The following is a 27,704-nucleotide window of genomic DNA, read 5'->3' as shown; positions in this document are numbered from 1 at the left end:
TCCCCATGAAATCCCCCAAAAATCCCAATAAAATTCTCATAAAACCCCAAAAAATCCTAAAAAGTCCTGATCAAATTCCCATAAAATTCCAATAAAATCCTGATCAAATCCCAAAACAATCCCAATAAGATTCCAATAAAATCCCAATAAAATCCTGATCAAATCAAAAAAATCTCAATAAAATCCCCATAACATCCCCAAAAAATCCCAATAAAATCCCTATAGAATTCTGATAAAATCCCGATAAAATTCCATAAAAATCCCAATAAAATCCTGATCAAATTCCCATAAAATCCTGATAAAATTCCAATAAAATCCCCAAAAAACCCCCAGTCAAATCCCAATCAAATCCTGAAAAAATCCCAATAAAATCCCAATAAAATCCTGATAAAATCCCAATAAAATCCTGATAAAATCCCAATAAAATCCCAATCAAATCCCGATCAAATCCCAATAAAATCCCGATAAACTTCCCTTAAAATCCCAATAAAATCCCGATAAAATCCCCAAAAAATCCCAATAAAATCCTGCTCAAATCCCAATAAAATCCCAATAAAATCCCAATAAAATCCCAATAAAATCCTGATCAAATCCTCATCAAATCCTGATAAAACCCCAACCAAACCCTTATAAAATTCCCATCAAATCCCAGCACCGCGGCCACGGGAGGGGAGCTGGGCCGGGAACAGATCCCAAATCCCGCCCCAAGCGGGGCCAGGTGGGATGGAGGGAATTTTGGGGTATTTTGGGGAATTTTGGGGGAATTTGGGAATTCTCACCTCCGCGCCACTTCGCGGAGCTGCCGGGAACCTCCGGAGCAGCGGATTCGGCAGCGGGAATCCGTGGGAGGAAGCAGCTCCAAGAAATTGCCGGGATGCAGCTCCAGGTAGCACAGGAGGGTCTCGATCCCTGGCGGGAAGGAAAAGCGGGAATGGCTCCCGGAATTCCTGAGCCAGGTGGAAAATTCCAGGCTCCTTCCCAACTTTTCACCTTCTTCCCGGAGATCCAAAGCTTCCACCAGCTCCGGGATGGGGATGCAGCGCTCGTGGCCGCGGCAGATCCGCGGCTTTTCCCGCTCGCAGAATTCCAGGATTTCGGAGCTTTCCAGCTCCAAATCCTGCGGAGAATCCCGGAGGTTTTTGGGGGCTTATCCGGGTTTTTTTTTTTTTACTCAAGAATATCCCGGAATTCCCAAGTTTTCCGGGATGGAGTCGGTTGGGAATGGGCTCCGCACCTCGGGGGGATTCCGGAGTTTTCCGTGGATTTCCAGGCATTTACAAGGAGCAAAAACCCTCTGGATCAACTTCCGGATGGCCCAAAAATCCACGGAATCGCCGTAAATGTGGCGGCGCAATTCCGGGAGATCCCGACCCTGTGGAGAAACGACGGAATCCGGGGGGAATTCTGGGAATTTACGGGATTTTTCCCACAGAAAACTGCAAATTATGCACGATTTTCCATGGAAAACTCCAAATTCCAAAGGATTGCCCATGGAAAACTCTCCAAATTTCTGGGATTTTCCCAATGGAACTCTCCAAATTTTTGGGAATTTTCCATGGAAAACTCCAAATTCCAATGGATTTCCCCCAAAAAATCCCATTTTTCAGGGGATTTCCCATGGAAAACTCCCCCAAATTTCTGGGATTTGCCCTGGAAAACTCCAAATTTCCGGTATTTTCCCAAGGAAAACTCCGAATTCCAAGGGATTTCCCATGGAAACCTCTCCAAATTTTGGGGTATTTCCCATGGAAAACTGAATTCCAAGGGATTTCCCATGGAAAACTCTCCAAATTTTGGTGAATTTTCCATGGAAAACTCCAAATTCCAATGGATTTCAAAGGAAAACTCTGAATTCCAGGAATTTCCCATGGAAAAATCCAAATTCCAAGGATTTCCCATGGAAAGCTCCAAAGTCTGGGAATTTCCCATGGAAAACTCCAAATTCCAGTGGATTTCCCATGGAGAACTCCCCAAATTTCTGGGATTTTTCCAATGGAACTCCCCAAATTTTTGGGAATTTCCTATGGAAAACTCCAAATTCCAAGGGATTTCCCATGGAAAACTCTCCAAATTTTGGTGAATTTCCCCCAGAAAACTCCAAATTTCTGGGATTTTCCCAAGGAAAACTCTCCAAATGTTCCATGGAAAACTCCGAATTCCAATGGATTTCCCAAGGAAAACTCCCCAAATTTCTGGGATTTTCCCATGGAAAACTCCCCAAATTTTGGGGGAATTTCCCAGGAAAACTCCGAATTCCAATGGATTTCCCAAGGAAAACTCCCCAAATTTTGGTAAATTTCCCATGGAAAACTCCGAATTCCAATGGATTTCAAAGGAAAACTCTTTAATTCCAGGAATTTCCAATGGAAAACTCCAAATTCCAAGGGATTTCCATGGAAACCTCTCCAAATTTTGGGGGAATTTCCCATGGAAAACTCTGAATTCCAATGGATTTCCATGGAAAACCCTGAATTTCCGGGAATTTTCCATGGAAAACTCCCCAAATTTCTGGGATTCGCCCTGGAAAACTCTCAGAATTTCCCATGGAAAACTCCAAATTCCAATGGATTTCCCAAGGAAAACTCCCCAAATTTTGGTGAATTTCCCCCAGAAAACTCCAATTTTCTGGGATTTTCCCAAGGAAAACTCTCCAAATGCTCCATGGAAAACTCCGAATTCCAATGGATTTTCCATGGAAAACTCGAAATTCCAATGGATTTTCCATGGAAAACTCCCCAAATTTCTGGGATTTTCCCATGGAAAACTCAAATTTTGGGGGAATTTCCCATGGAAGACTCCGAATTCCAATGGATTTCCCATGGAAAACTCCCCAAATTTTGGTGAATTTCCCCCAGAAAACTCCAAATTTCTGGGATTTTCCCATGGAAAACTCTCCAAATGTTCCACGGAAAATTTCCCATGGAGAACTCCCCAAATTTCTGGGATTTTCCCATGGAAATCTCTCCAAATTTTGGGGGAATTTCCCAGGAAAACTCCGAATTCCAATGGATTTCCATGGAAACCGCTCCAAATTTGGGGGAATTTTCCATGGAAAACTCCGAATTCCAAGGGATTTCTGTGGAAAACCCTGAATTTCTGGGAATTTTCCATGGAAAACTCTGAATTTCCGGGATTTTCCCATGGAAAACTCTCCAAATTTTGGGAATTTTCCATGGAAAACTCTGAATTCCAATGGATTTCCCATGGAAAACTCCCCAAATTTCTGGGATTTCCCATGGAAAACTCCGAATTCCAGGAAGTTTTCCATGGAAAACTCCAAATCTTGTGAGATTTCCAATGGAAAACTCTCCAAATGTTGGGAATTTTCCATGGAAAACTCCAAATTCCAATGGATTTCCCACAAAAAATCCCATTTTTTAGGGGATTTCCCATGGAAAACTCCCCAAATTTCTGGGATTTTCCAAAGGAAAACTCAGAATTCCCAGGATTTTTTCCATGGAAAACTCTCCAAATTTCTGGGATTTGCCCTGGAAAACACTCAGAATTTCCCATGGAAAACTCCAAATTCCAAAGGATTTCCAATGGACAACTCAGAATTTCCGGCATTTTCCCATGGAAAACTCCAAAGTTTGGGAATTTCCCAAGAAAAACTCTCAGAATTTCCCCTGGAAAACTCGGAATTTCCGGGATTTTTTCCATGGAAACCTCTCCAAATTTGGGGGAATTTCCCAAGGAAAACTCCGAATTCCAATGGATTTCCCACGGAAACCTCTCCAAATTTTGGGGTATTTCCCATGGAAAACTCTGAATTCCAAGGGATTTCCCACAGAAAACTGAATTTCCAGAATTTCCCATGGAAAACTCCAAATTCCAATGGATTTCAAAGGAAAACTCTGAATTCCAGGAATTTCCCATGGAAAATTCTGAATTCCAAGGATTTCCCATGGAAAGCTCCAAAGTCTGGGAATTTCCCATGGAAAACTCTGAATTCCAATGGATTTCCCATGGAGAACTCCCCAAATTTCTGGGATTTTTCCAATGGAACTGCCCAAATTTTTGGGAATTTTCCATGGAAAACTCCGAATTCCAAGGGATTTCTGTGGAAAACTCTGAATTTCTGGGAATTTTCCATGGAAAACTCTCCAAATTTTGGGAATTTTCCATGGAAAACTCCGAATTCCAATGGATTTCCCTGGAAAACTGCAAAGTTTGGGAATTTCCCAAGGAAATCTCTCAGAATTTCCCCTGCAAAACTCAGAATTTCTGGGATTTTTTCCATGGAAACCTCTCCAAATTTGGGAGAATTTCCCATGGAAAACTCTGAATTCCAAGGATTTCCCATGGAGAACTCCCCAAATTTCTGGGATTTTTCCAATGGAACTCCCCAAATTTTTGGGAATTTCCTATGGAAAACTCCAAATTCCAATGGATTTCCCAAGGAAAACTCCCCAAATTTTGGTAAATTTCCCATGGAAAACTCTGAATTCCAATGGATTTTCCATGGAAAACCCTGAATTTCCAGGAATTTTCCATGGAAAACTCCCCAAATTTCTGGGATTCGCCCTGGAAAACTCTCAGAATTTCCCATGGAAAACTCCAAATTCCAAGGATTTCCCATGGAAAACTCCGAATTCCAATGGATTTCCATGGAAAACCCTGAATTTCTGGGAATTTTCCATGGAAAACTCCCCAAATTTCTGGGATTTTTCCAATGGAAAGCTCCAAATTTTGAGGAATTTCCCATGGAAAACTCCAAATTCCAATGGATTTCCCATGGAAAACTCTCCAAATTTTGGTGAATTTCCCCCAGAAAACTCCAAATTTCTGGGATTTTCCCATGGAAAACTCTCCAAATGTTCCACGGAAAACTCCAAATTCCAAGGATTTCCCATGGAGAACTCCCCAAATTTCTGGGATTTTCCCATGGAAAACTCCCCAAATTTTGGGGGAATTTCCCAGGAAAACTCCGAATTCCAAGGGATTTCCCATGGAAACCTCTCCATATTTTGGGGGAATTTCCCATGGAAAACTCCAAATTCCAATGGATTTCCATGGAAAACCCTGAATTTCCGGGATTTTCCCATGGAAAACTCTCCAAATGTTGGTGAATTTCCCATGGAAAACTCCAAATTCCAATGGATTTCCCAAGGAAAACTCCCCAAATTTTGGTAAATTTCCCATGGAAAACTCTGAATTCCAATGGATTTCCATGGAAAACCCTGAATTTCCGGGATTTTCCCATGGAAAACTCCCCAAATTTCTGGGATTCGCCCTGGAAAACTCTCAGAATTTCCCATGGAAAACTCCAAATTCCAATGGATTTTCCATGGAAAACCCTAAATTTCTGGGAATTTCCCCCAGAAAACTCCAAATTTCTGGGATTTTCCCATGGAAAACTCTCCAAATGTTCCATGGAAAACTCCAAATTCCAAGGATTTCCCATGGAGAACTCCCCAAATTTCTGGGATTTTCCCATGGAAATCTCTCCAAATTTTGGGGGAATTTCCCAGGAAAACTCCGAATTCCAAGGGATTTCCCATGGAAAACTCCGAATTCCAAGGGATTTCCCATGGAAACCTCTCCAAATTTTGGGGGAATTTCCCATGGAAAACTCTGAATTCCAATGGATTTTCCATGGAAAACCCTGAATTTCCGGGATTTTCCCATGGAAAACTCCCCAAATTTCTGGGATTCGCCCTGGAAAACTCTCAGAATTTCCCATGGAAAACTCCAAATTCCAATGGATTTCCCATGGAAAACTCTCCAAATTTTGGTGAATTTCCCCCAGAAAACTCCAAATTTCTGGGATTTTCTCATGGAAAACTCTCCAAATGTTCCACGGAAAACTCCAAATTCCAAGGATTTCCCATGGAGAACTCCCCAAATTTCTGGGATTTTCCCATGGAAAACTCCCCAAATTTTGGGGGAATTTCCCATGGAAAACTCCAAATTCCAATGGATTTCCCATGGAAAACCCTGAATTTCTGGGAATTTTCCATGGAAAACTCCCCAAATTTTGGTAAATTTCCCATGGAAAACTCCGAATTCCAATGGATTTTCCATGGAAAACCCTAAATTTCTGGGATTTTCCCCCAGAAAACTCCCAATTTCCAGCATTTTCCCACGGAAACCTCTCCAAACGTTGCGCATTTGTCCCGGACGAGCCCCCCACATCGCGAGGGCTCTCCCGGAATTCCGGCGGCCGCGCCCACCTCTGGCTCCAGGAAGAGGTGGCAGCGCGCGGCGCTTCCGTCCCTGCCGGCCCTCCCGACCTCCTGCACGTAGCTCTCGAAATTCCCGGGAATGTTGTAGTGGACGATCCCGCGCACGTCGGCTTTATCCAAACCCATTCCGAAGGCCACCGTGGCCACCAGCACCCGGATGCGGTCGCCCATGAAATCCCTCTGGATGCGCCGGCGTTCCCGGGCGGATAACCCGGCGTGGTAGGCGGTAGCTGAGCAAAAAGCGGGAATTCCGGGAGTTTTCCCTGGAAAAACACGGGATTCCGTGAGGAAATTTGGGATTCGACACCCGAATTGGGGTTTGTCCGGCTTCGTTCCAGCGAAATTCCGATCAAATTCCAATAAAATTCCAGCTTGGGGGGGGGGTTTTCTTACCTTTGCCGGGTTTTTTTCCGAGGGGTTTGGGGTTGGGATGGAATTGCCGAGGTGGGAATTCCGGGAATTGGGAGCGGATGAGGGCGGCGAGGCGCTCGGTGTCCTCGCGGCGCGTGCAGTAAACGATGAGGGGGTGGCGGGATCCAAAGGGATCCGATCGGAGCAGCGAGAGCAGAGCCTGGGAGAGGCGGGAAAAGCGGGATTGGAGCCCAAAAAATGGGATTTGGGGGTGGAAAATTGGGATTGGAGGTGGGAAAATGGGATTTGGGGGTGGAAAATTGGGATTGGAAGTGGAAAATGGGATTTGGGGGTGGGAAATTGGGTTTGGAGGGTAAAAAATGGGATTTCGGGTGGAAAATTGGGATAGGAGGTGGAAAATGGAATTTGGGGGTGGGAAATTGGGATTGGAACCCAAAAAAGGGATTTGGGGCTGGAAAATTGGGATTGGAGGGTAAAAAATGGGATTTCGGGTGGAAAATTGGGATTGGAGCCTAAAAAATGGGATTTGGGGGTGGAAAATTGGGATTGGAAGGCAAAAAATGGGAATTGGGGCTGGAAAATTGGGATTGGAGCCTAAAAAATGGGATTTGGGGCAGGAAAATTGGGATTGGAGGTGGGAAAATGGGATTGGAGGTGGGAAAATTGGGATTGGAGGTGGAAAATGGGATTTGGAGCTGGAGAATTGGGATTGGAGCCTAAAAAATGGGATTTAGGGCAGGAAAATTGGGATTGGAGGTGGAAAATGGGATTTGGGGCTGGAAAATTGGGATTGGAGGTGGGAAAATGGGATTTGGGGCTGGGAAATTGGGATTGGAGCCTAAAAAATGGGATTTGGAGCGGGAAAATTGGGATTGGAGCCTAAAAAATGGGATTTGGGGTGGAAAATTGGGATTGGAAACCAAAAAATGGGATTTGGGGTGGAAAATTGGGATTGGATGTGGAAAATGGGATTTGGGGCTGGAAAATTGGGATTGGAGGTGGGAAATGGGATTTGGGGCCGGAAAATTGGGATTGGAGGTGGGAAATGGGATTTGGGGCCGGAAAATTGGGATTGGAACCCGAAAAATGGGATTTGGGGTGGAAAATTGGGATTGGAGCCCAAAAAATGGGATTTGGGGGTGGGAAATTGGGATTGGAGCCTAAAAAATGGGATTTGGAGCGGGAAAATTGGGATTGGAGCCTAAAAAATGGGATTTGGGGTGGAAAATTGGGATTGGAAACCAAAAAATGGGATTTGGGGCTGGAAAATTGGGATTGGAGGTGGGAAATGAAACTGATTTTTTCCTTAAAAATTGGGGTTGGATGCTAAAAATGGGATTTTTGCCTGAGAGATGTGGGATTTGGCCCCAAAAATGGAGAAATTTGCCCTAAAATGAACAATTTTCCCAAAAAACGGGATTTTTTTTTCCCAAAAAATCAGGGTTAAACCGTAAAAATGGGATTTTTTTCCCTAAAAACTGGGGTTGGACCCTAAAAATGGGATTTTTCCTCAGAGAATTGGGGTTGGATACTAAAAATAGGGATTTCCCCTCAGAATTGTGGAATTTTTCCCACAAAACGACATTTTACACCCTAAAAACGGGATTTTTTTCCCTAAAAACAATCATTGGGCCCTAAAAATGAGGGATTTTCCCAAAAACCCCAAAGTTTAGGGCCTAAGAATGGGATTTTTTTCCCTAAGAATTGGGGTTGGATGCTAAAAATGGGCATTTTTGCCTCAGAATTGTGGGATTCAGCCACAAAAATAGAAAAATTTGCCCTAAAAATGAGCAATTTTCCCAAAAAAAAAGGGATTTTTTTCCCTAAAAATCAGGGTTAGACCCTAAAAATCGGATTTTTCCTCAGAAAATTGGGGTTGGATGCTAAAAACGAGGGATTTTTTTCCCCAAAATGGGGAAATTTGTCCTAAAAATGAGGAGTTTTCCCAAAAAATGGGATATTTTCCCCAAAAATTGGGGTGGTTTGGATCCTAAAAATGGGGTTTTCCCCTGAAAATGAGGAATTTTTCCCCCCAAAATGGGATTTTTTTTCCCAAAAATTGAAGTTTGGACCCTAAAAATGGAATTTTTCCCTGAAGATGAGGGATTTTCCCAAAAAATCAAAGTTTAGATCTAAAAATGGGGATTTTTTTCCCTAAAAATTGGGGTCGGATGCTAAAAGTGGGGATTTTACCCTAAAAGCTGGGGTCGGAGCCTAAAAATCGGGATTTCCCCTCAGAATTGTGGAATTTTTCCCACAAAACGACATTTTACACCCTAAAAACGGGATTTTTTTTCCCTCAAAACAATCATTGGGCCCTAAAAACGAGGGATTTTCCCAAAACCCCAAAGTTTAGGGCCTAAGAATGGGATTTTTTCCCTAAGAATTGGGGTTGGATGCTAAAAATGGGGATTTTTGCCTCAGAATTGTGGGATTCAGCCCCAAAAATAGAAAAATTTGCCCTAAAAATGAGCAATTTTCCCCAAAAATGGGATTTTTTTCCCTAAAAATCAGGCTTGGACCCTAAAAATGGGATTTTTCCTCAGAGAATTGGGCTTGGATACTAAAAATCGGGATTTCCTCTCAGAACTGTGGAATTTTTCCCACAAAACGACATTTTTTCCGGATTTTTTCCCTAAAACCAATCATTGGGCCCTAAAAATGAGGGATTTTCCCCAAAACCCCAAAGTTTAGGCGCAAAACCTGGGATTTTTCCCACAGAAAAGCCTCGGGAAGGATCTGAATCCAACTGAAATTCCTCCTCACCTGATCCCTGTCGGCATCCATGGACACGGAGAGCAGCAGGTTGGCGGGAACGGCGGCGGAGCGGACGCCGATCCCGTTTTCCGGCGGAATTCCCAAATGTTGGGCCACGTCCCGAGCCGTGGCCGCCGTGGCCGTGGCCGTGAGGCCCAGGAAGCAACGGACGCCCAGGCGCTGGCGGAGAACCTGGAATTGTGGGGGAAAAGCGGGATCAGAAGGCTTTTCCTGAGGGTTTTCCCGCTTTTTTTCCCGAGGGTTTTCCCGCTTTTTTCCAAGCGTTTTCCCGCTTTTTTCGCCGAGAGTTTTCTCGCTTTTTTCCCAAGGGTTTTCCCGCTTTTTCCCCGAGGGTTTTCCCGCTTTTTCCCAAGGGTTTTCCCGCTTTTTTCCAAGCGTTTTCCCGCTTTTTTCGCCGAGGGTTTTCTCGCTTTTTTCCCCAGGGTTTTCCCGCTTTTTTCCCAAGGGTTTTCCCACTTTTTTCCCCAAGGGTTTTCCCGCTTTTTTCCAAGGGTTTTCCCGCTTTTTTTCCTGAGGGTTTTCGCGTTTTTTCCCCAAGGGTTTTCCTGCTTTTTCCTCAAGGGTTTTCCCGCTTTTCCCCAAGGGTTTTCCTGCTTTTTCCCAAGGGTTTTCCCGCTTTTTCCCAAGGGCTTTCCCGCTTTTTTTCCAAGGGTTTTCCCGCTTTTTCCCAAGGGTTTTCCTGCTTTTTCCCAAGGGTTTTCCCGCTTTTTCCCAAGGGTTTTCCTGCTTTTCCCCAAGGGTTTTCCCGCATTTTCCGCAAGGGTTTTCCCGCTTTTCCCCAAGGGTTTTCCCGCTTTTTTCCAAGGGTTTTCCCGCTTTTTCCCAAGGATTTTCCCGCTTTTTCCCCAAGGGTTTTCCCGCTTTTTTCCCAAGGGTTTTCCCGCTTTTTCCCCAAGGGTTTTCCCGCTTTTTTCCAAGGGTTTTCCCGCTTTTTTCCAAAGGGTTTTCCCGCTTTTTTCCCAAGGGTTTTCCCCCTTTTTTCCCAAGGGTTTTCCCGCTTTTTCCCCAAGGGTTTTCCCGCTTTTTCCAAGGGTTTTCCCACTTTTTCCTGAGGGTTTTCCCGCTTTTCCCAAGGGTTTTCCCGCTTTTTGCCCCAAGGGTTTTCCCGCTTTTTCCCAAGGGTTTTCCCACTTTTTTCCCCAAGGGTTTTCCCGCTTTTTTTTCCCAAGGGTTTTCCTGGTTTTTTCCTGAGGGTTTTCCTGCTTTTTTCCCCAAGGGTTTTCCCGCTTTTCCCCAAGGGTTTTCCCCCTTTTTTCCCAAGGGTTTTTCCCCCTTTTTTCCCAAGGGTTTTCCCGCTTTTTCCAAGGGTTTTCCCGCTTTTCCCAAGGGTTTTCCCGCTTTTTCCCCAAGGGTTTTCCCGCTTTTTTCCGCAAGGGTTTTCCCACTTTTTCCCAAGGGTTTTCCCGCTTTTTTCCGCAAGGGTTTTCCCACTTTTTCCCAAGGGTTTTCCCACTTTTTTCCCAAGGGTTTTCCCACTTTTTTCCCCTGAGGGTTTTCCTGCTTTTTTCCCCAAGGGTTTTCCCGCTTTTTCCCCAAGGGTTTTCCCGCTTTTTTCCCCAAGGGTTTTCCCGCTTTTTTCCCAAGGGTTTTCCCGCTTTTTCCCCAAGGGTTTTCCCGCTTTTCCCCAAGGATTTTCCCGCTTTTTTCCCAAGGGTTTTCCCGCTTTTTTCCAAGGGTTTTCCCGCTTTTTTCCAAGCGTTTTCCCGCTTTTTTCGCCGAGGGTTTTCTCGCTTTTTTCCCCAGGGTTTTCCCGCTTTTTTCCCAAGGGTTTTCCCGCTTTTTTCCCCAAGGGTTTTCCCGCTTTTTTCCAAGGGTTTTCCCGCTTTTTTTCCTGAGGGTTTTCGCGTTTTTTCCCCAAGGGTTTTCCTGCTTTTTCCTCAAGGGTTTTCCCGCTTTTCCCCAAGGGTTTTCCTGCTTTTTCCCAAGGGTTTTCCCGCTTTTTCCCAAGGGCTTTCCCGCTTTTTTTCCAAGGGTTTTCCCGCTTTTTCCCAAGGGTTTTCCTGCTTTTTCCCAAGGGTTTTCCCGCTTTTTCCCAAGGGTTTTCCTGCTTTTCCCCAAGGGTTTTCCCGCTTTTTCCGCAAGGGTTTTCCCGCTTTTCCCCAAGGGTTTTCCCGCTTTTTTCCAAGGGTTTTCCCGCTTTTTCCCAAGGATTTTCCCGCTTTTTCCCCAAGGGTTTTCCCGCTTTTTTCCCAAGGGTTTTCCCGCTTTTTCCCCAAGGGTTTTCCCGCTTTTTTCCAAGGGTTTTCCCGCTTTTTTCCAAAGGGTTTTCCCGCTTTTTTCCCAAGGGTTTTCCCCCTTTTTTCCCAAGGGTTTTCCCGCTTTTTCCCCAAGGGTTTTCCCGCTTTTTCCAAGGGTTTTCCCACTTTTTCCTGAGGGTTTTCCCGCTTTTCCCAAGGGTTTTCCCGCTTTTTGCCCCAAGGGTTTTCCCGCTTTTTCCCAAGGGTTTTCCCACTTTTTTCCCCAAGGGTTTTCCCGCTTTTTTTTCCCAAGGGTTTTCCTGGTTTTTTCCTGAGGGTTTTCCTGCTTTTTTCCCCAAGGGTTTTCCCGCTTTTCCCCAAGGGTTTTCCCCCTTTTTTCCCAAGGGTTTTTCCCCCTTTTTTCCCAAGGGTTTTCCCGCTTTTTCCAAGGGTTTTCCCGCTTTTCCCAAGGGTTTTCCCGCTTTTTCCCCAAGGGTTTTCCCGCTTTTTTCCGCAAGGGTTTTCCCACTTTTTCCCAAGGGTTTTCCCGCTTTTTTCCGCAAGGGTTTTCCCACTTTTTCCCAAGGGTTTTCCCACTTTTTTCCCAAGGGTTTTCCCACTTTTTTCCCCTGAGGGTTTTCCTGCTTTTTTCCCCAAGGGTTTTCCCGCTTTTTCCCCAAGGGTTTTCCCGCTTTTTTCCCCAAGGGTTTTCCCGCTTTTTTCCCAAGGGTTTTCCCGCTTTTTCCCCAAGGGTTTTCCCGCTTTTCCCCAAGGATTTTCCCGCTTTTTTCCCAAGGGTTTTCCCGCTTTTTTCCAAGGATTTTCCCGCTTTTTTCCAAGGGTTTTCCTGCATTTTCCGCAAGGGTTTTCCCGCTTTTTTCCCCAAGGTTTTCCCGCTTTTTTCCCCAAGGGTTTTTCCCGCTTTTCCCCAAGGATTTTCCCGCTTTTTTCCAAGGGTTTTCCCGCTTCTTCCCAAGGATTTTCCCGCTTTTTCCCGGAGGGTTTTCCCGCTTTTTTTCCAAGGGTTTTCCCGCTTTTTCCCAAGGATTTTCCCGCTTTTTCCCAAGGGTTTTCCCGCTTTTTCCAAGGGTTTTCCCACTTTTCCCAAGGGTTTTCCCGCTTTTTTCCCCAAGGGTTTTCCCGCATTTTCCGCAAGGGTTTTCCCGCTTTTCCCCAAGGGTTTTCCCGCTTTTTTCCAAGGGTTTTCCCGCTTTTTCCCAAGGATTTTCCCGCTTTTTCCCCAAGGGTTTTCCCGCTTTTTTCCCAAGGGTTTTCCCCCTTTTTTCCCAAGGGTTTTCCCGCTTTTTCCCCAAGGGTTTTCCCGCTTTTTCCAAGGGTTTTCCCACTTTTTCCTGAGGGTTTTCCCGCTTTTCCCAAGGGTTTTCCCGCTTTTTGCCCCAAGGGTTTTCCCGCTTTTTCCCAAGGGTTTTCCCACTTTTTCCTGAGGGGTTTTCCCGCTTTTTTTTCCCAAGGGTTTTCCTGGTTTTTTCCTGAGGGTTTTCCTGCTTTTTTCCCCAAGGGTTTTCCCGCTTTTTTCCCAAGGGTTTTCCCGCTTTTTCCCAAGGGTTTTCCCGCTTTTTTCCCTGAGGGTTTTCCCGCTTTTTTCCCAAGGGTTTTCCCGCTTTTTTCCCAAGGGTTTTCCCGCTTTTCCCCAAGGGTTTTCCCACTTTTTTCCCAAGGGTTTTCCCGCTTTTTTCCAAGGGTTTTCCCGCTTTTCCCCCAAGGGTTTTCCCACTTTTTTCCTGAGGGTTTTCCTGCTTTTTTCCCAAGGGTTTTCCCGCTTTTTCCCCAAGGGTTTTCCCGCTTTTTTTCCCAAGGGTTTTCCCAGTTTTTTCCCAAGGGTTTTCCCGCTTTTTTCCAAGGATTTTCCCGCTTTTTTCCCAAGGGTTTTCCCGCTTTTTTCCCTGAGGGTTTTCCCGCTTTTTTCCCCAAGGGTTTTCCCGCTTTTCCCCAAGGGTTTTCCCGCTTTTTTCCAAGGGTTTTCCCACTTTTTCCCAAGGGTTTTCCCACTTTTTCCCCAAGGGTTTTCCCGCTTTTCCCCAAGGGTTTTCCCCCTTTTTTCCAAGGGTTTTCCCGCTTTTTCCCAAGGGTTTTCCCGCATTTCCCCAAGCGTTTTTCTGCTTTTTTTCCAAGGGTTTTCCCGCTTTTTTTCCCAAGGGTTTTCCCGCTTTTTTTCCTGAAGGTTATCCTGCTTTTTTCCAAGGGTTTTCCCGCTTTTTCCCAAGGATTTTCCTGCTTTTTTCCCAAGGGTTTTCCCGATTTTTTCCCAAGGGTTTTCCCGATTTTTCCCTGAGGGTTTTCCCGCTTTTTTCCCCAAGGGTTTTCCCGCTTTTCCCCAAGGGTTTTCCCGCTTTTTCCCAAGGGTTTTCCCACTTTTTCCCAAGGGTTTTCCCACTTTTTCCCCAAGGGTTTTCCCGCTTTTCCCCAAGGGTTTTCCCGCTTTTTCCCAAGGGTTTTCCCGCATTTCCCCAAGCGTTTTTCTGCTTTTTTTCCAAGGGTTTTCCCGCTTTTTTTCCCAAGGGTTTTCCCGCTTTTTTTCCTGAAGGTTATCCTGCTTTTTTCCAAGGGTTTTCCCGCTTTTTCCCAAGGATTTTCCTGCTTTTTTCCCAAGGGTTTTCCCGATTTTTTCCCAAGGGTTTTCCCGATTTTTCCCTGAGGGTTTTCCCGCTTTTTTCCCCAAGGGTTTTCCCGCTTTTCCCCAAGGGTTTTCCCGCTTTTTCCCAAGGGTTTTCCCACTTTTTCCCAAGGGTTTTCCCACTTTTTCCCCAAGGGTTTTCCCGCTTTTCCCCAAGGGTTTTCCCCCTTTTTTCCAAGGGTTTTCCCGCTTTTTCCCAAGGGTTTTCCCGCATTTCCCCAAGCGTTTTTCTGCTTTTTTTCCAAGGGTTTTCCCGCTTTTTTTCCCAAGGGTTTTCCCGCTTTTTTTCCTGAAGGTTATCCTGCTTTTTTCCAAGGGTTTTCCCGCTTTTTCCCAAGGATTTTCCTGCTTTTTTCCCAAGGGTTTTCCCGATTTTTTCCCGAGGGTTTTCCTGCTTTTTCCCTGAGGGTTTTCCCACTTTTTTCCCCAGGGTTTTCCCGCTTTTCCCCAAGGGTTTTCCCGCTTTTCCTCAAGGGTTTTCCCGCTTTTTCCCCAAGGGTTTTCCTGCTTTTTTTCCGAAGGATTTTCCCGCTTTTTTCCAAGGCTTTTCCAGCTTTTTCCCCCAAGGGTTTTCCCGCTTTTTCCCAAGGGTTTTCCCGCTTTTTTCCCTGAGGGTTTTCCCACTTTTTCCCAAGGGTTTTCCCGCTTTTTTCCCAAGGGTTTTCCCGCTTTTTCCCCAAGGGTTTTCCCGCTGGGGCACCTTGCAGACGCGCAGGTAGGCGGGCCGGAAGTTGTGGGACCACTGGGAGATGCAATGAGCCTCATCCAGGCAGGCGAAAGCCACGGGAGGGAGGCGATCCCGGAAAAACAGGGAAGAGGATCCCGATGCCACCAGAGCCTCCGGAGAGAGCAGCAGGATCTGGGCCTGGCCATTCCTGACCTGCTGGAAAAAAGCCGGGATAATCCAAGATTTCTTCTTTGTTGTAAAATAGGGAAAATTGGGAATTGTTGTCACCTTTTCCATGGCTGCTTCCCGCTGGGATTGGGAAAGGTTGGAATGGATGCAGACGGCCTTGAGGCAGCGGGGGAGGCCGGAAACCTGGGATTGGGAATATTCCAGAGGTTGGGGTTTTTTTTTGTTTTCTGGGATAATCCAGCAGAATCTGAGGTGGGAAAAGTGGGAATTGCAGGAATACCTGATCGTCCATGAGGGAAACGAGCGGGGAAATCACCAGGGAGATGCTCCCGGAGTTTTTGTGATAGAGAAAAGCGGGAAGTTGGTAGCACAGGGATTTGCCCATCCCTGTGGGTAACACCACCAGCGTGGATAATCCTGGGAAAACACACAAAAAAACCGGGAATTTCGGGAAGTTGGGCCTAGGAGGAGGTGGGAATGGAGGCGGGAAAAGAAGGGGAAATCCAACCGGAAAGGATCCGCATGACGGCCTCGGCCTGGCCCGGCCGGAAGGAATCGTATCCCAAATTTCTCAGAGCTTCCAGGACTTCTTCCGGAGGATCTGGGGGGGAATTCAGGAGGTTGGAATGTGGGGGGGTTTTCCATGTTTTTTTTTTTCCATGGTTTTTCCAGGGATTTTGCTCCGTGATTTACCTGGGATTGTCCCATCGGGGGCTGGGCTGTAAAGGGGATCCACGGCAGCTGGAGGAGGGGAGGGGGAGAATTCCGGCCGCAGGAAATCCAGGGAATTCGGGGTGAGCTGGGGATTATCCCCACGGGCTCCGCTGTCTGGAGGGAAAAGAGGAAAAGGTGGGATCTTAGGAGGAAAATTCCACATTTTTCAGGTCCAAATCCTCATTTTTAGGGAAAAAATCCCATTTTTAAGCCTTGAAAGTGCATTTTTTGGGACCAATCCCACATTTTCTGAGGGAAAATCCCCATTTTTAGCATCCACCCTCAGTTTTTAGAGAAAAAATCCCAGTTTTAGGATCTAAACCTCAATTTTTTGGGTAATTTCCTCATTTTTAGGGCCCAAATCCTCATTTTTAGGGGAAAAAAAAATCCCAGTTTTAGGCCCTAAAATTCAATTCCTTGGGAGCAATCCCACATTTTTTGAGAGAAAATTCCTCATTTTTAGCATCCACCCTCAGTTTTTAGGGAAAAAATCCCAGTTTTGGGATCTAAACCTCAATTTTTTGGGAAATTTCCTCCTTTTTAGGGCCCAAATCCTCATTTTTAGGGAAAAAAATCCCATTTTTAAGCCCTGAAAGTGCATTTTTTGGGACCAATCCCACATTTTCTGAGGGAAAAATCCACATTTTTGGCATCCACCCTCAGTTTTTAGAGTAAAAATCCCAGTTTTGGGATCTAAACCTCCATTTTTGGGGAAAATTCCTCCTTTTAAGGCCAAAATCCTCATTGTTAGTGGAAAAAAATCCCGTTTTTAAGCCTTGAAAGTGCATTTTTTGGGGAGAAATCCCACATTTTGTGGGTCAAATTCCACATTTTTAGCATTCAACCACAATTTTTAGGGAAAAAAATCCCAGTTTTAGGATCTAAACTTTCATTTTTTGGGGAAACTCCTTATTTTTAGGGCCCAAATCCTCATTTTTAGGGAAAAAAATCCCATTTTTAAGCCCTGAAAGTGCATTTTTTGTGACCAATCCCACATTTTCTGAGGGAAAATCCCCATTTTTAGGATCCACCCTCAGTTTTTAGGGAAAAAAATCCCAGTTTTGGGATCTAAACCTCAATTTTTGGGGAAAATTCCTCATTTTTAGGGAAAAAAATTCCCAAATTTAGGCTCTAAAGTTGCATTTTTTGGGACAAATCCCACATTTTGTGGGTCAAATTCCACATTTTTAGCATTCAACCACAATTTTTAGGGAAAAAAAATCCCAGCTTTAGGATCTAAACTTTCATTTTTTGGGAAAACTCCTCATTTTTAGGGCAAAATCCTCATTTTTAGCACTCAATGTCTGTTTTTAGGGAAAAAATCCCATTTTTAAGGTGGAAAATGTCCATTTTTGAGGACAAATCCCACAATTCTGAGGGAAAACCCCCATTTTTAGAGAAAAAAAAATCTTATTTTTAGCATCTAAACTTCCATTTTTTGGGACAAATTCCTCATATTTAGTGCCCAAATCTCATTTTTAGGGAAAAAAGTCCCACTTTTAAGCCCTAAAAGTGTGGTTTTGTGGACAAATTCCACATTTTCTGAGGGAAAATCCACATTTTTAGGATCCACCCTCAGTTTTTAGGGAAAAACCCCCCAGTTTTCGCATCTAAACTTCCATTTTTGGGAAAATCCCTCATTTTTAGGGGAAAAAAATCCCATATTTAGGCTCTAAAATTTCAATTTTAGGGACAAATTCCACAGTTCTGTGGCAAAATCCACGTTTTTAGGATCCAACCTCAATTTTTAGGGAATAAAATCCCAGTTATAAGATCTAAACTTACATTTTTGGGGGAAAATCCCTCAGTTTTAGGGCCAGAATCTGGTTTTTGGCTCTAATGCCCATTTTTAGGGGAAAAATCCCATTTCTAGGGCACAAATCCCCGATTTTCAGCCCCAAATCCTACATTTAACATCCCAAATCCTGAATTTTAGGACCCATCTCCTTTTTAGGATAAACCCTCACATTTCTGAGGGAAAAAAAATAACATTTTTAAGTCCAAAATTCTCATTTTAAGTGCCAAATTCCGTATTTTAGATCCCAAATCCTGGTTTTTAGGATTCAATCCCTTTTAGGATAAACCCTCCCAGTTTTAGGGAAAAAACCATGCACTTGTAAGTCCAAAATCCTCATTTTTAGTGCCCAAATCCTCTATTTTTAGATCCCTAATCCTGATTTTTAGGATCCACCTCCTTTTTAGGATCAACCCTCACATTTTCAAGGAAAAAAAATCCCATTTTTTTAGCCCCGAATCCCAGTTTTTAAGGCAAAAATTCCAATTTTTAAGCCCAAAATCCCAAATTTTGAGGCCAAAATCCCAATTTTCGAGGCCAAACCCCCCTCGTTTTCCAGCCTTTCCCTAAGAAAAGGCACCAATTCCATAATTCCAGCTCTCACCGGGAATCTCCGGGATAAAAACGCTGTTGGTCCTTCGGGCCACTTCTTCCAGAGTGGGAAGCGGCTCCTCCTCCTCCTCCTCCTCCTCAGGAATTTCCTCCGGGAATGATCCCGAATCTTTCCCTGTGGGCACAAAATGGGCGATTCTCTCAAAAAATCCATGGAAAAGAACCCACCCCACCCTCTTCCCGCTGTTTTATCCTAAAAATTCCCCTCAAATCCCAGATTCCCGGCCCGACCTCGGCATTCCGACGCCCAGTGCCCTTTCCCGCCACACCGGAAGCAAACATCGGCTCCGCCTCCGAACTGCCCCGACTTTTTCCTCCATTTCTGCTTCCAAACCTGGGGAAAAAAAAAATTCCACACCGCAAAATTCCATCGGGGAGAGCCTGGAGATTCCCAAAAAACCAATCTGGGAAGGTTTTACCTGTTTCCGAAGGAATTTTCCCCTCAGGGATCCCCGGGAATACGTTTTTCTCTTCAGGTTGAGCCGGACGAAATTCCCGCCGCTCCGGGGAGTGGCTCTGAGAGAAAAGAGGGATAAAGGGCAGCGGGAATCTGGGAAAAGCTGGAAAAAGCTGGGAAAAGCTGGGAATAGCCAGGCAAAGCTGGGAAAAGGCAGGAATTACCGGCCTCTGCGCGTGGGTTTGGGTTTTTCCTCCTTTTCCTCCTCTTCCAGGATTTTTTCCAAGCGATCCGCCGCCTTCCCAGCTTCCTTTTGGGATTCCAGCTGCTCTTCCTCATCCTCGTTTTCCTCCTGGCTCGACCTCATCCCAAAAGTTCCCAGATCCGAGCCTTGGGGACCCCTCCGGAGCTTGGCCGGAGCCTCCGTGGCGCCTCCGCCTTCCCGGGGCCTTTTCCTCATGGAATTTCCTACGGATGCGGCGTGGATTTCCCCCTTTTCCCTCATGGATCCCTCAGGGAATTCCCGGTTTTCAGGAGATTCCTGGCACCTCTGGAGCCAGCCGGGATCCAGCGATCTCAAAGTTTGGGCCACGCTCTGCTTCAGCCGCTGGAATTTGTCGGGAATGGGAGGAAAACCGGGATTCATTCCCGCCGGGAGCGTGAGGGGACCCAATCCCGAGAATTCTCCCGATTTTTCAGGATCTCCGGATTTTCCGGGATCTCCGGATTTTCCAGATGCTCCCTCATTCCGTGGAGGCTCCGGGGATGAAGCTTCGGCTCCGCGCTCCGGGTTTTTCTGGGATTGGGGAATTTTTGGGATTCTCCTGGGATTTGGGGTCCTCCGAGGGGTCAGGGGAGGCTCCTGGAGGGAAGGGAGGGGTCACATCCCGTTTTTTCCCCCCCCCTGGAATTCCAAATCCCAAATTAAACAGGGCCTGGGTTTTGGGGGTCCCTGATTTTGGGGTCTCTGATTTTGGGATTCTCCAATTTTGGGGTCCTTAATTTTGGGCTTTTCAATTTTGGGGTTTCTGCTTTTGAGGGATCCCTGATTTTGGGAATCTCTGATTTTGGAGTCTGTAAATTTGGGGGTCCCTGGTTTTTGGGATCTCTGATTTTTGGGGGTCTCTGATTTTTGGGGGTCTCTGATTTTGGGGTCCTTAATTTTGGGGGTCTCTATTTTTGGGGTCTCTCATTTTGGGGTCCCAGATTTTGGGATTCCCCAACTTTTGGGGTCTCCAATTTTTGGGAATCTCTGATTTTAGGATCCCTAATTTTGGGGTCTCTGATTTTGGGGGTCTCCAATTTTGGGATTTTTCAATTTTTGGGGTCTCTGATTTTGGTTTTTTTTTTATTTCAGGGTCTCTGGTTTTGGGGTCCTCAACTTTTGGGATCCTTGATTTGGGGCTCTCCAATTTCGGGGTCTCTGATTTTAGGGGGGAGGGTGTCCCTGGTTTTTGGGGTCTCCAATTTTTGGGATTCTTCAACTTTTCGGGTCTCTGATTTTTGGGGGGGTTTATTTTGGGGTCTCTGATTTTGGGGTCCCAAATTTTGGGATTCTCCAACTTTTGGGGTCTCTTGATTTTTAGGAATCTCCAATTTTGGGGGTCCTTTATTTTGGGGTTTTTGATTTTGGTGTCTCTAAATTTGGGGGTCTCCAATTTTTGGGGTCTCTGATCTTGGGAATCTCAAAGTTTGGGGTCTCCTATTTTTGTAGTTCCTAATTTTAGGATTCTCTGATTTTGGGATCCCTGATTTTTGGGGTGTCTGATTTTGGGAGGGTCTCCAAATTTTGGGCTCTCTGATTTTTTGGGTCTCTGATTTTGGGGGGTTTCCAATTTTTGGGGTCCCTGATTTGAGTGGTCTCAGATTTTGGCATCTCCAATTTATGGGGTCCCTGATTTTGGGGTTCTCCAGTTTTGGTGTCCTTAATTTTGGGGTTTTTGATTTTGGATTCTCTTTTTTGGAGTCTCTGATTTTTGGGGTCTCAAATTTTGGGCTCCCCAATTTTTGGGATCCCTGATTTTTGGGGTGCCCGATTTTGGGATCTCCAATTTTGGGGTCCTTAGTTTTGGGGCTCTCTGATTTTGGGGTCTCCAACTTTTGGGGTCCATAATTTTGGGGGTCTCCAATTTTGGGGTCTCTCATTTTTGGGTCCCTGATTTGGGGTCCCAAATTTTGGGATTCTCCAACTTTTGGGGTCTCCAATTTTTGGGAATCTCCCATTTTGGGGTCTCTCATTTTGGGGTTTTTGATTTTGGGGTCTCAGGTTTGAGGTGTCTCCAATTTTTGGGGTCCCCAACTTTTGGGATCCCTGATTTGGGGCTCTCCAATTTTGGGGTCTCTGATTTTAGGGGGGGTTCCTGATTTTGGGGTCTCTCTGATTTTGGGATCCCTAATTTTGGGGGTCCCTGATTTTGGGGATTCTTGAACTTTTTGGGTCTCTGATTTCTGGGTCTCTGATTTTTGGGGTCACTGATTTTTGGGGGTTTTTATTTTGGGGTCTCCCTGATTTTAGGATTCTCCAGTTTTGGGGCCCTTAATTTTGGGGTGTCCGATTTTGGGGTCTCCAGTTTTTGGGGTCCCTGATTTTGAGGGTCTCAGATTTTGGGATCTTTAATTTTGGGGTCTCTGATTTTGAGAGTCTCTGATTATGGGGTTTACAATTTTTGGGGTCCATAATTTTGGGGGTCTCCAAATTTGGGGTCCCAAATTTTGGGATTCTCCAACTTTTGCGGTCTCCAAGTTTTGGGAATCTCCGATTTGGGGTCCTTAATTTTGGGATTTTCAGTTTTGGGGTCTCTGCTTTTGAGGGACCCCGATTTAAGGAATCTCTAATTTTGGGGTCTCCAGTTTGGGGGGTTTTGATTTTTGGGGTCTCTGGTTTTGGGAGTCTCCGATTTTGGGGTCCCCAATTTTTGGGGTCTCTGATTTGGGACTCTCCAGTTTTGGGGTCTCTGATTTTAGGGGGGGTCCCTGATTTTGGGGTCTCTCTGACTTTGGGGTCTCTCTGATTTTGGGGTCCCAAATTTTGGGATTCTCCAACTTTCGGGGTCTCTTATTTTGGAGATTTCCGATTTTGGGATCCCTAATTTTGGGGTTCCTGATTTTCGGGATCCCTAATTTTGGGATTCTCCCTCAGGAACAACCCAAATTTTGGGATGAAGAATCCCCCAAACATCCCCAGGAAAATCCCCTTCCCCTTTTCCCCCCATTCCCGACCTTCCCAGTCATTCCCAGTTTGGCTTTGAGCTTCATCCCATAAAACTCCGCTGAAATTCCCGGCCTGGCGCTCCCGCTCCGGCTTTTCCCGGGAATTTTGGGCGCCCGGTTCAAGTGGGAACCCCAAAATCCCGAATCTTCTACCTGCAACGACACCAAAATCCCGAAAAATCCCCCAAATTGCCTCAATCCCATCCCAAAATCCCAAAAAATGGGCAGAAAACTGAGCTCAGATTCCTCCCAGGGATGGAAAACCGATGGAATACGATCCTTCCATGGGAAATTTTGGGATGAAAACGCCCCCAAATCCCATTTCCCACCCCAAATCCTTTTTGCTTGGATTTTCTAAGCCAAAAAGATTCCTTTTCCAGCACCGATTTTCCCAAAATTCCGAACAAATCCCAAAAAAACCCACGTGGGGCGAACCTGGCTCTGTCCACAGTGCAAAAATTCAGGGAAAAATCCCCCAAATTTTGGATCAAGGACAAATTTTGGGAGACCCTAAAAGTCAAAGGGGGTTTTGCAGTACCTGTTCCACATTTGGGATTTCCTGGGATCCCGTTTTTCCCGAGGAATCCGATGCTTTTCCCTGCTGCTTCAGCAGCCGGTACTCCTTGTAGAGCCCTGTGGGAGAAAATCCGAGGAAAAATTGGGAATTTTTTGGGGGGGGGAAAAAATTGATGTTTCAAGCCCAGGAAACGCCAAAATCCCCGAATTCCCAAAAACTCACTCCGGGTTTCCTCTGGAGCTTCCTCGATGTCAGCCTGGGAGGGAAACACATCCCAAGAAATGGTGAATTCCGGGAATTATCCCGATTTTCTGCTGTGGTGGGATGGCAGAGGGGAGGGATTTGGGTTTTTTGGGGGGGATTTTAGGGTTTTTTGGGGATTTGAGGTTTTTCCAGAAGGAAAATGAGGGTTGGAGCAACCTCATGGAAACGCCTTGTGGAAAACCCCATGGAAAAGTTTTTTATGGAAAAACTCATGGAAAAACCCCCCTGAGCCTCCCTAAAACCCCTCCAGGGAACCCCAGAAGGTTCCCCTTGACCTGACCCCGCTTAAAACCCCAAAAATCCCCTCAGACACCTCCAAAATGGCCCCAAACATTCCAGGGACACCCCAAAAACCCCAGGACCCCGCTAAACCAAACCCCCCAATTCCAGGGATCCCCTAAACCACCCCAAAGAACCCCCAATACCCCAAAACCACCCCGGGGATCCCCAAACCACGGCCCCACAAATTCCAGGGATTCCCCTCAGGGACGCCGCCCCACAAATTCCCCGCGTGGCCCCTCAGGAGGACCTGGCTGGGCTTCCGCCGCCGTTCCCGCAGGAATTCCGCTTCCCAGCGCTTCAGCAGCACCTTCAGCTCCTGCTGCCGCTCCATGGCCTCAGGATTGGGATCAGGACTGGGATTGGGACCAGGACTGGGATTGGGATTGGGATCGGGATCGGGACCCGAGGGAGGCTCGGGGTGGACCCCGGAGCTGCCTCAGAGCGAACTTCCCGCTCTCGCCGCGCTCCAGCCAATGGGAATTCAGGGATTGGTGATTGACGGCAAAACGAGCCAATGGGAAGGCGAGAAGTGCAAAGCACCCGCTTACCCCGCGCTTGAACCAATGACAAGTTGGAGAGACAGTGACAGACAGCGGTAAGAGCCAATTAAAATTGGGGAATCCGCCCCTAGGGTGGGTCTCCCTCGCTGATTGGTTGGCGTAACGCGCAGACACGGAAGTGAAGTTGCCGTACGGGCTGGGAACAAGCAGGGGCTGCGGGCGGGCGGTGAGTGGGGGGTGCCATGTTGGGGGGGGGGGATGGTGGGGCCGATTTTGGGGGTTCCTGAGGAGATTTTGGGATAATTTGGGAATCCCTGGCGGAATTTGGGAGTCGCTGGGGGGGGTCTGGCATCCCTGAGGGAATTTGGGGGGTCGCTGGGTGGGGGTAGGCGCTGTTTTGGGGGTGCTCTGGGACATCCTTTTAGGGGAGCTGCACTCGGGGTCCCCTCACAACGCCCCCCTTTGCCTCCCCCCTCGACTTCCCTTTCCGGGGGGATATCCCTGGATTCGGGGCTTCCCTGGAATTCTCCCACAGCCGCCCCCTCCTCCTGTGTGTCCCCCAATTTCACCTGTGCCCCTCCTCATTCCCACAGCCCCCTCGGAATCCATGGATTCCCTGCTTTTCCTCTGCGCCCGCCGCATCGTCGCCCACCGCCCTCTTCCCGCCCTTCCTGCCGATCTCTATCCCATCCTTTTCCAAGCTGCATTCCTGGATGGGAGACCCCTGGTCCTGCGGGATTTGGTGACCGCTTGGCCCTTCCCGGTGCTCAACTTCCAGCGGCTCGTGGGGCGCCGGGAGCTGCTCCGGGATCATCCCTGCAAGCTCTGCGTCCAGGCCGTCATCCTGGCCGTGGTGGCGCAGCTCCGGCGGGATCTGGAGGAGCCGGGACGCGATTCCAGGTGGGTTTGGGAATTCCGGGATGGGCACAACCTCCATTCCTCCTCCATCCACGTGAGTTTTCCTGCTGGTTCATTCCCGTTTTTCCCCCCCTAGAGCGTTCCGGCTCCGCGTGCTGGACATGACCGGACTCCCGGATGCCGCCTCCGGCCGCGCTCCCGACGGGATGAGCGTCTGGTCCGGCACCGTGGCCTTGGCCAAGGCCTGCGTGGAGGTGTCCAAGCACCAGCGGGAATTCCAGAGGCGCGGATCCAAGCGGCACAAAGGCCGTTCCGGCGCCGCCACGGCCGCGGCCGCTCCGCAGCCCCCGGGCGTGGACGTCCACGCCGACCTGTTCGTCAACGGAACATCCTACGGGATCCTCCGGGACGCGCTCCAGACCGGAGCCGCCGGCCCGCTGCGCCTCAAGTGCCGGGAATTCCAGGCCGAGGAACTCTCGGCATCCGGAATCGTGACTTTGTTGGAATCCTTGGATCCTTCCTGCGTGCGGAGGGTGGATCTGCGCTTCAACAATCTGGGATTGACGGGGCTCTCGGTGATCCTGCCGCACCTCTCCCGCTTCCCGGAGCTGCGGAGCCTCAAGCTCCAGTACAGCAACGTCGACGTGCGGCGCCCGACGCCGGAATCGGCCATCGGAATCCGGTGCCTGGCCGGGCAGCTGGGAATGCTGCCCAGCCTCCGGGAGCTCAACCTGGGATCCTCCCGGCTCTCCGGGAATCTGCGCCAGATCCTCTGGTGAGTTCCCAACGGAGCGGGATCCTTGCCGGGCCCTTCCCACGCTCCGGGGGGATTCCCAAGGGTTGGGGTTGGTGATCTTGGGGGTCTTTTCCAGCCTGAGTGATCCCGTGATTGCAGGACTTCATTATCCCAATATTCCCGTGATTCCAGGATTTCATTATCCCAATAGTTTATGACTCAACAACTCCATTATTCCATAATTTCATGATCCCAGAATTCCAGGATTCTCAAAGGCTGAACTTGATGATCTGGGAGATCTTTTCCAATCTTAGTCACCCCATGATTCCATGATTTAATTATCCCAAGATTCCCATGATCCCATGATTCCATTGTCCCAGTAGCTCATGACTCATTGATTCCATTGTCCCATAATTCCATGATCCCATAATTCTGTGATTCCAGGATTCCCAGAGGTTGCCCTTGATGGTCTTGGAGACTTTTCCCAGCCTCACTGATTCCATCATTCCACGACCCCATAATCCCACAATTCCATATTTCCAGCACTCCACGACCCCATGATTTTGATTCCACAATTCCATGCCTCCATGATCCCATTAATTCCATGATTCCCAAAGGTTACACTTGATGCTCTTGGAGCTCTTTCCCAACCTCAGTCATTCCAGAATTCCACAATTCTGTGGAGGGAATCACAGCTCCCGGCCCGCTCCATGATCCCATCATCCCATGACTCCGTAACTCTGTGATCCCACGATTCCATGATCCCAGAACTCCGTGACCTCATAATTCCAAAATCCTCTGATTTTCAGAGGTCAAACTTGATGCTCTTGGAGATCTTTCCCAACCTCAGCCATTCCATAATTCCATCATTCCATGGCCCCATAATCCCACGATCCCGTAATTCCATAACTCCTCAATCCCATGATTTTGATTCCACAATTCTGTGCCTCCATGATCCCATTATTCCACGATTCTCAAACCTTGAACTTGATGCTCTTGGAGCTCTTTCCCCACCTCAGAGATCCCAGAATTCCACAATTCCATGGCTCCACGATCCTCCAGCATCAAACTTGATGCTCTTGGAGCTCTTCCCGCCCTCAGCCATTCCAGAATTCCACAATTCCCCAATTCCATGGATGCAATCACAGCTCTCCTTCCCAAAGCTTCCCGCATGAATCCGGGACCCATCCCAACATTTCCTGATCCCACGGAGCCTCTGCTCCGTCGGCGGCTCCGGAACGTCCCCGCGGGCCTCACCTCTCCCTTTTCCCTCCCGCCAGCGACCTCCAGGCTCCGTTGGAAAGCTTGGAATTGGCCTTCTGCTCCCTCCTTCCCGCCGACCTCGCCTTCCTCTCCCAAAGCTTCCACGCTCCGGCCCTCAAAAGGTTGGATCTGAGCGGCCACGACTTCTCCCAAAGCCTCCTGGAGCCGCTCCGGCTGCTCCTGGAGGAAACCTCGGCCTCGCTGCTGCACCTGGATCTCATGGAATGCCGCATGGCCGACTCCCACCTGGACGCGCTGCTGCCGACGCTCCGGCGCTGCTCCCGCCTGCGCTTCCTGGGACTCTACGGCAATTCCCTGTCCACGGCCGCGCTCAAGGATCTGCTCCAGAAAACCCTGGAGCTGCCGGATCTGCGCCTGGTCGTGTATCCCTTCCCTGTGGATTGCTACAAGCTGGAGCCTCCGCTCTCCGAATCCGGCTGGAATTACGAGGAGCCCATGGACGGCGAACGTTTGGCGGCGGCGAGCGCCGAGATTTCCCGGCTGCTGGCGGATTCCGGGAGAACCGACCTCGTCTGGACTTACAATCCCTACGGACACGGAGCCATGGACTACTTCTCCTTGTGACTCGGGAAAGGCTTGGAGGCGGGAAAAGCTCGGAGCCTCCATCCCGGAAAAGCGCCACCTCCTTCTTCCCAAACTCTGGGGCGTTTCCCGCCTCATCCCGGTGCTTTTCCACCTTATTTTGGTCTTTTTCCGCCTCATTTTGACCTTTTTCCACCTCATCCCGATGTTTTTCCATCCCGTCCTGATTCTTCCCCTCATCCTGGTGCTTTTCCACATCATTTCGGTGTTTTCCTGCCTCATCCCAGTATTTCTCTTCCTCATCCCGGTGCTTTTCCACGTCATTTTCATCTTTTTCCACCTCATCCTGATGTTTTCCGCTTTATTCCAGTATTTTTCCACCCCATCCTTGTGTTTTTCCGCCCCATCCTGGTGTTTTTCCCCTCATCCCAGTATTTTTTTCCCTTCATTTTGGTGCTTTTCCACCTCGTTTTGGGATTTTTCCAGCTCATCCCACTGTTTTTCTGCCCCATCCCGAGATTTTTCCCTGATTTTCTTGCTTTTCTGCCCCATTTTGAGCTTTTCCCATCCCATCCCGATATTTTTCCCCTCATCCCGGTACCTTCCTGCCCCATCCCGATGTTTTTCCGCCTCATTTCGGTGTTTTCCTGCCTCATCCCAGTATTTTCCTCCTCATCCCAATGTTTTTCCACCTCAGTTTGGTCTTTTTCCGCCTCATTTTCCACCTCATCCCGATGTTTTCCCTCTTATTTCTGTCGTTTTTTACCCCATCCTGATATTTCCCCCTCATCCCAATATTTTCCTCCTCATCCCAGTGTCTTCCCACCCAATCCCAGCGTTTTTTTCCCTCATCCCACTCTTTTCCCACAACTTTTATTGCTGCTCCATCACTGGTTTTATCCAGAGGGATCCGGCGCCACTGGAAAGCCCCGGAATTCCCCTAATTCCCACCGGATATTAACGAATCATTAATTAACAAACCAGCATTGACAGAACTCCCTCCAAATCCC

At 47.5% G+C, this 27,704-nt stretch overlaps 2 protein-coding genes across 2 annotated transcripts in view; one reads left to right on the top strand and one right to left on the bottom strand.

The window, feature by feature from the left end:
- The window catches only part of RECQL4 (RecQ like helicase 4), a 33,241-nt gene extending 10,061 nt beyond the window's left edge, over positions 1 to 23,180 (bottom strand). Inside the window, exons 1-19 of the mRNA XM_069005618.1 lie at positions 23,042 to 23,180; positions 22,471 to 22,504; positions 22,270 to 22,364; positions 21,741 to 21,884; positions 18,746 to 19,383; positions 18,544 to 18,640; positions 18,356 to 18,458; positions 18,117 to 18,239; positions 15,697 to 15,831; positions 15,512 to 15,604; positions 15,284 to 15,420; positions 15,103 to 15,186; positions 14,848 to 15,027; positions 9,324 to 9,506; positions 6,579 to 6,756; positions 6,174 to 6,448; positions 1,235 to 1,372; positions 991 to 1,117; positions 780 to 909 (exon numbers count right to left, since the gene is read on the bottom strand). Of these exons, the coding sequence (XP_068861719.1) occupies positions 780 to 909; positions 991 to 1,117; positions 1,235 to 1,372; positions 6,174 to 6,448; positions 6,579 to 6,756; positions 9,324 to 9,506; positions 14,848 to 15,027; positions 15,103 to 15,186; positions 15,284 to 15,420; positions 15,512 to 15,604; positions 15,697 to 15,831; positions 18,117 to 18,239; positions 18,356 to 18,458; positions 18,544 to 18,640; positions 18,746 to 19,383; positions 21,741 to 21,884; positions 22,270 to 22,364; positions 22,471 to 22,504; positions 23,042 to 23,125 (2,978 nt within the window). The 5' untranslated portion in view covers positions 23,126 to 23,180. The remainder of the gene's footprint in view (positions 1 to 779; positions 910 to 990; positions 1,118 to 1,234; positions 1,373 to 6,173; positions 6,449 to 6,578; positions 6,757 to 9,323; positions 9,507 to 14,847; positions 15,028 to 15,102; positions 15,187 to 15,283; positions 15,421 to 15,511; positions 15,605 to 15,696; positions 15,832 to 18,116; positions 18,240 to 18,355; positions 18,459 to 18,543; positions 18,641 to 18,745; positions 19,384 to 21,740; positions 21,885 to 22,269; positions 22,365 to 22,470; positions 22,505 to 23,041) is intronic.
- A 284-nt stretch (positions 23,181 to 23,464) lies between these two features.
- Positions 23,465 to 27,660, top strand: LRRC14 (leucine rich repeat containing 14). The gene is made up of 4 exons (XM_069005621.1): positions 23,465 to 23,520; positions 23,888 to 24,194; positions 24,289 to 24,927; positions 26,169 to 27,660. Exons 2-4 carry the CDS (start codon positions 23,902 to 23,904, stop codon positions 26,734 to 26,736), a joined length of 1,500 nt encoding a protein of 499 aa, XP_068861722.1. The 5' UTR covers positions 23,465 to 23,520; positions 23,888 to 23,901; the 3' UTR covers positions 26,737 to 27,660.
- Positions 27,661 to 27,704: the final 44 nt, after the last annotated feature.

The sequence above is a fragment of the Aphelocoma coerulescens genome, chromosome 2 (assembly GCF_041296385.1).
Source record: "Aphelocoma coerulescens isolate FSJ_1873_10779 chromosome 2, UR_Acoe_1.0, whole genome shotgun sequence".
Lineage (NCBI taxonomy): Eukaryota > Metazoa > Chordata > Aves > Passeriformes > Corvidae > Aphelocoma > Aphelocoma coerulescens.
This window is presented reverse-complemented; position numbering and strand designations above follow the sequence as displayed.

Coding starts and splice junctions, on each gene's coding strand:
- LRRC14 (XM_069005621.1), top strand. CDS start 23,902: ATGGATTCCCTGCTTTTCCTCTGCGCCCGCCGCATCGTCGCCCACCGC. Junction 24,195..24,288: donor GAGCCGGGACGCGATTCCAG/GTGGGTTTGGGA, acceptor TTCCCCCCCTAG/AGCGTTCCGGCTCCGCGTGC. Junction 24,928..26,168: donor AATCTGCGCCAGATCCTCTG/GTGAGTTCCCAA, acceptor CCCTCCCGCCAG/CGACCTCCAGGCTCCGTTGG.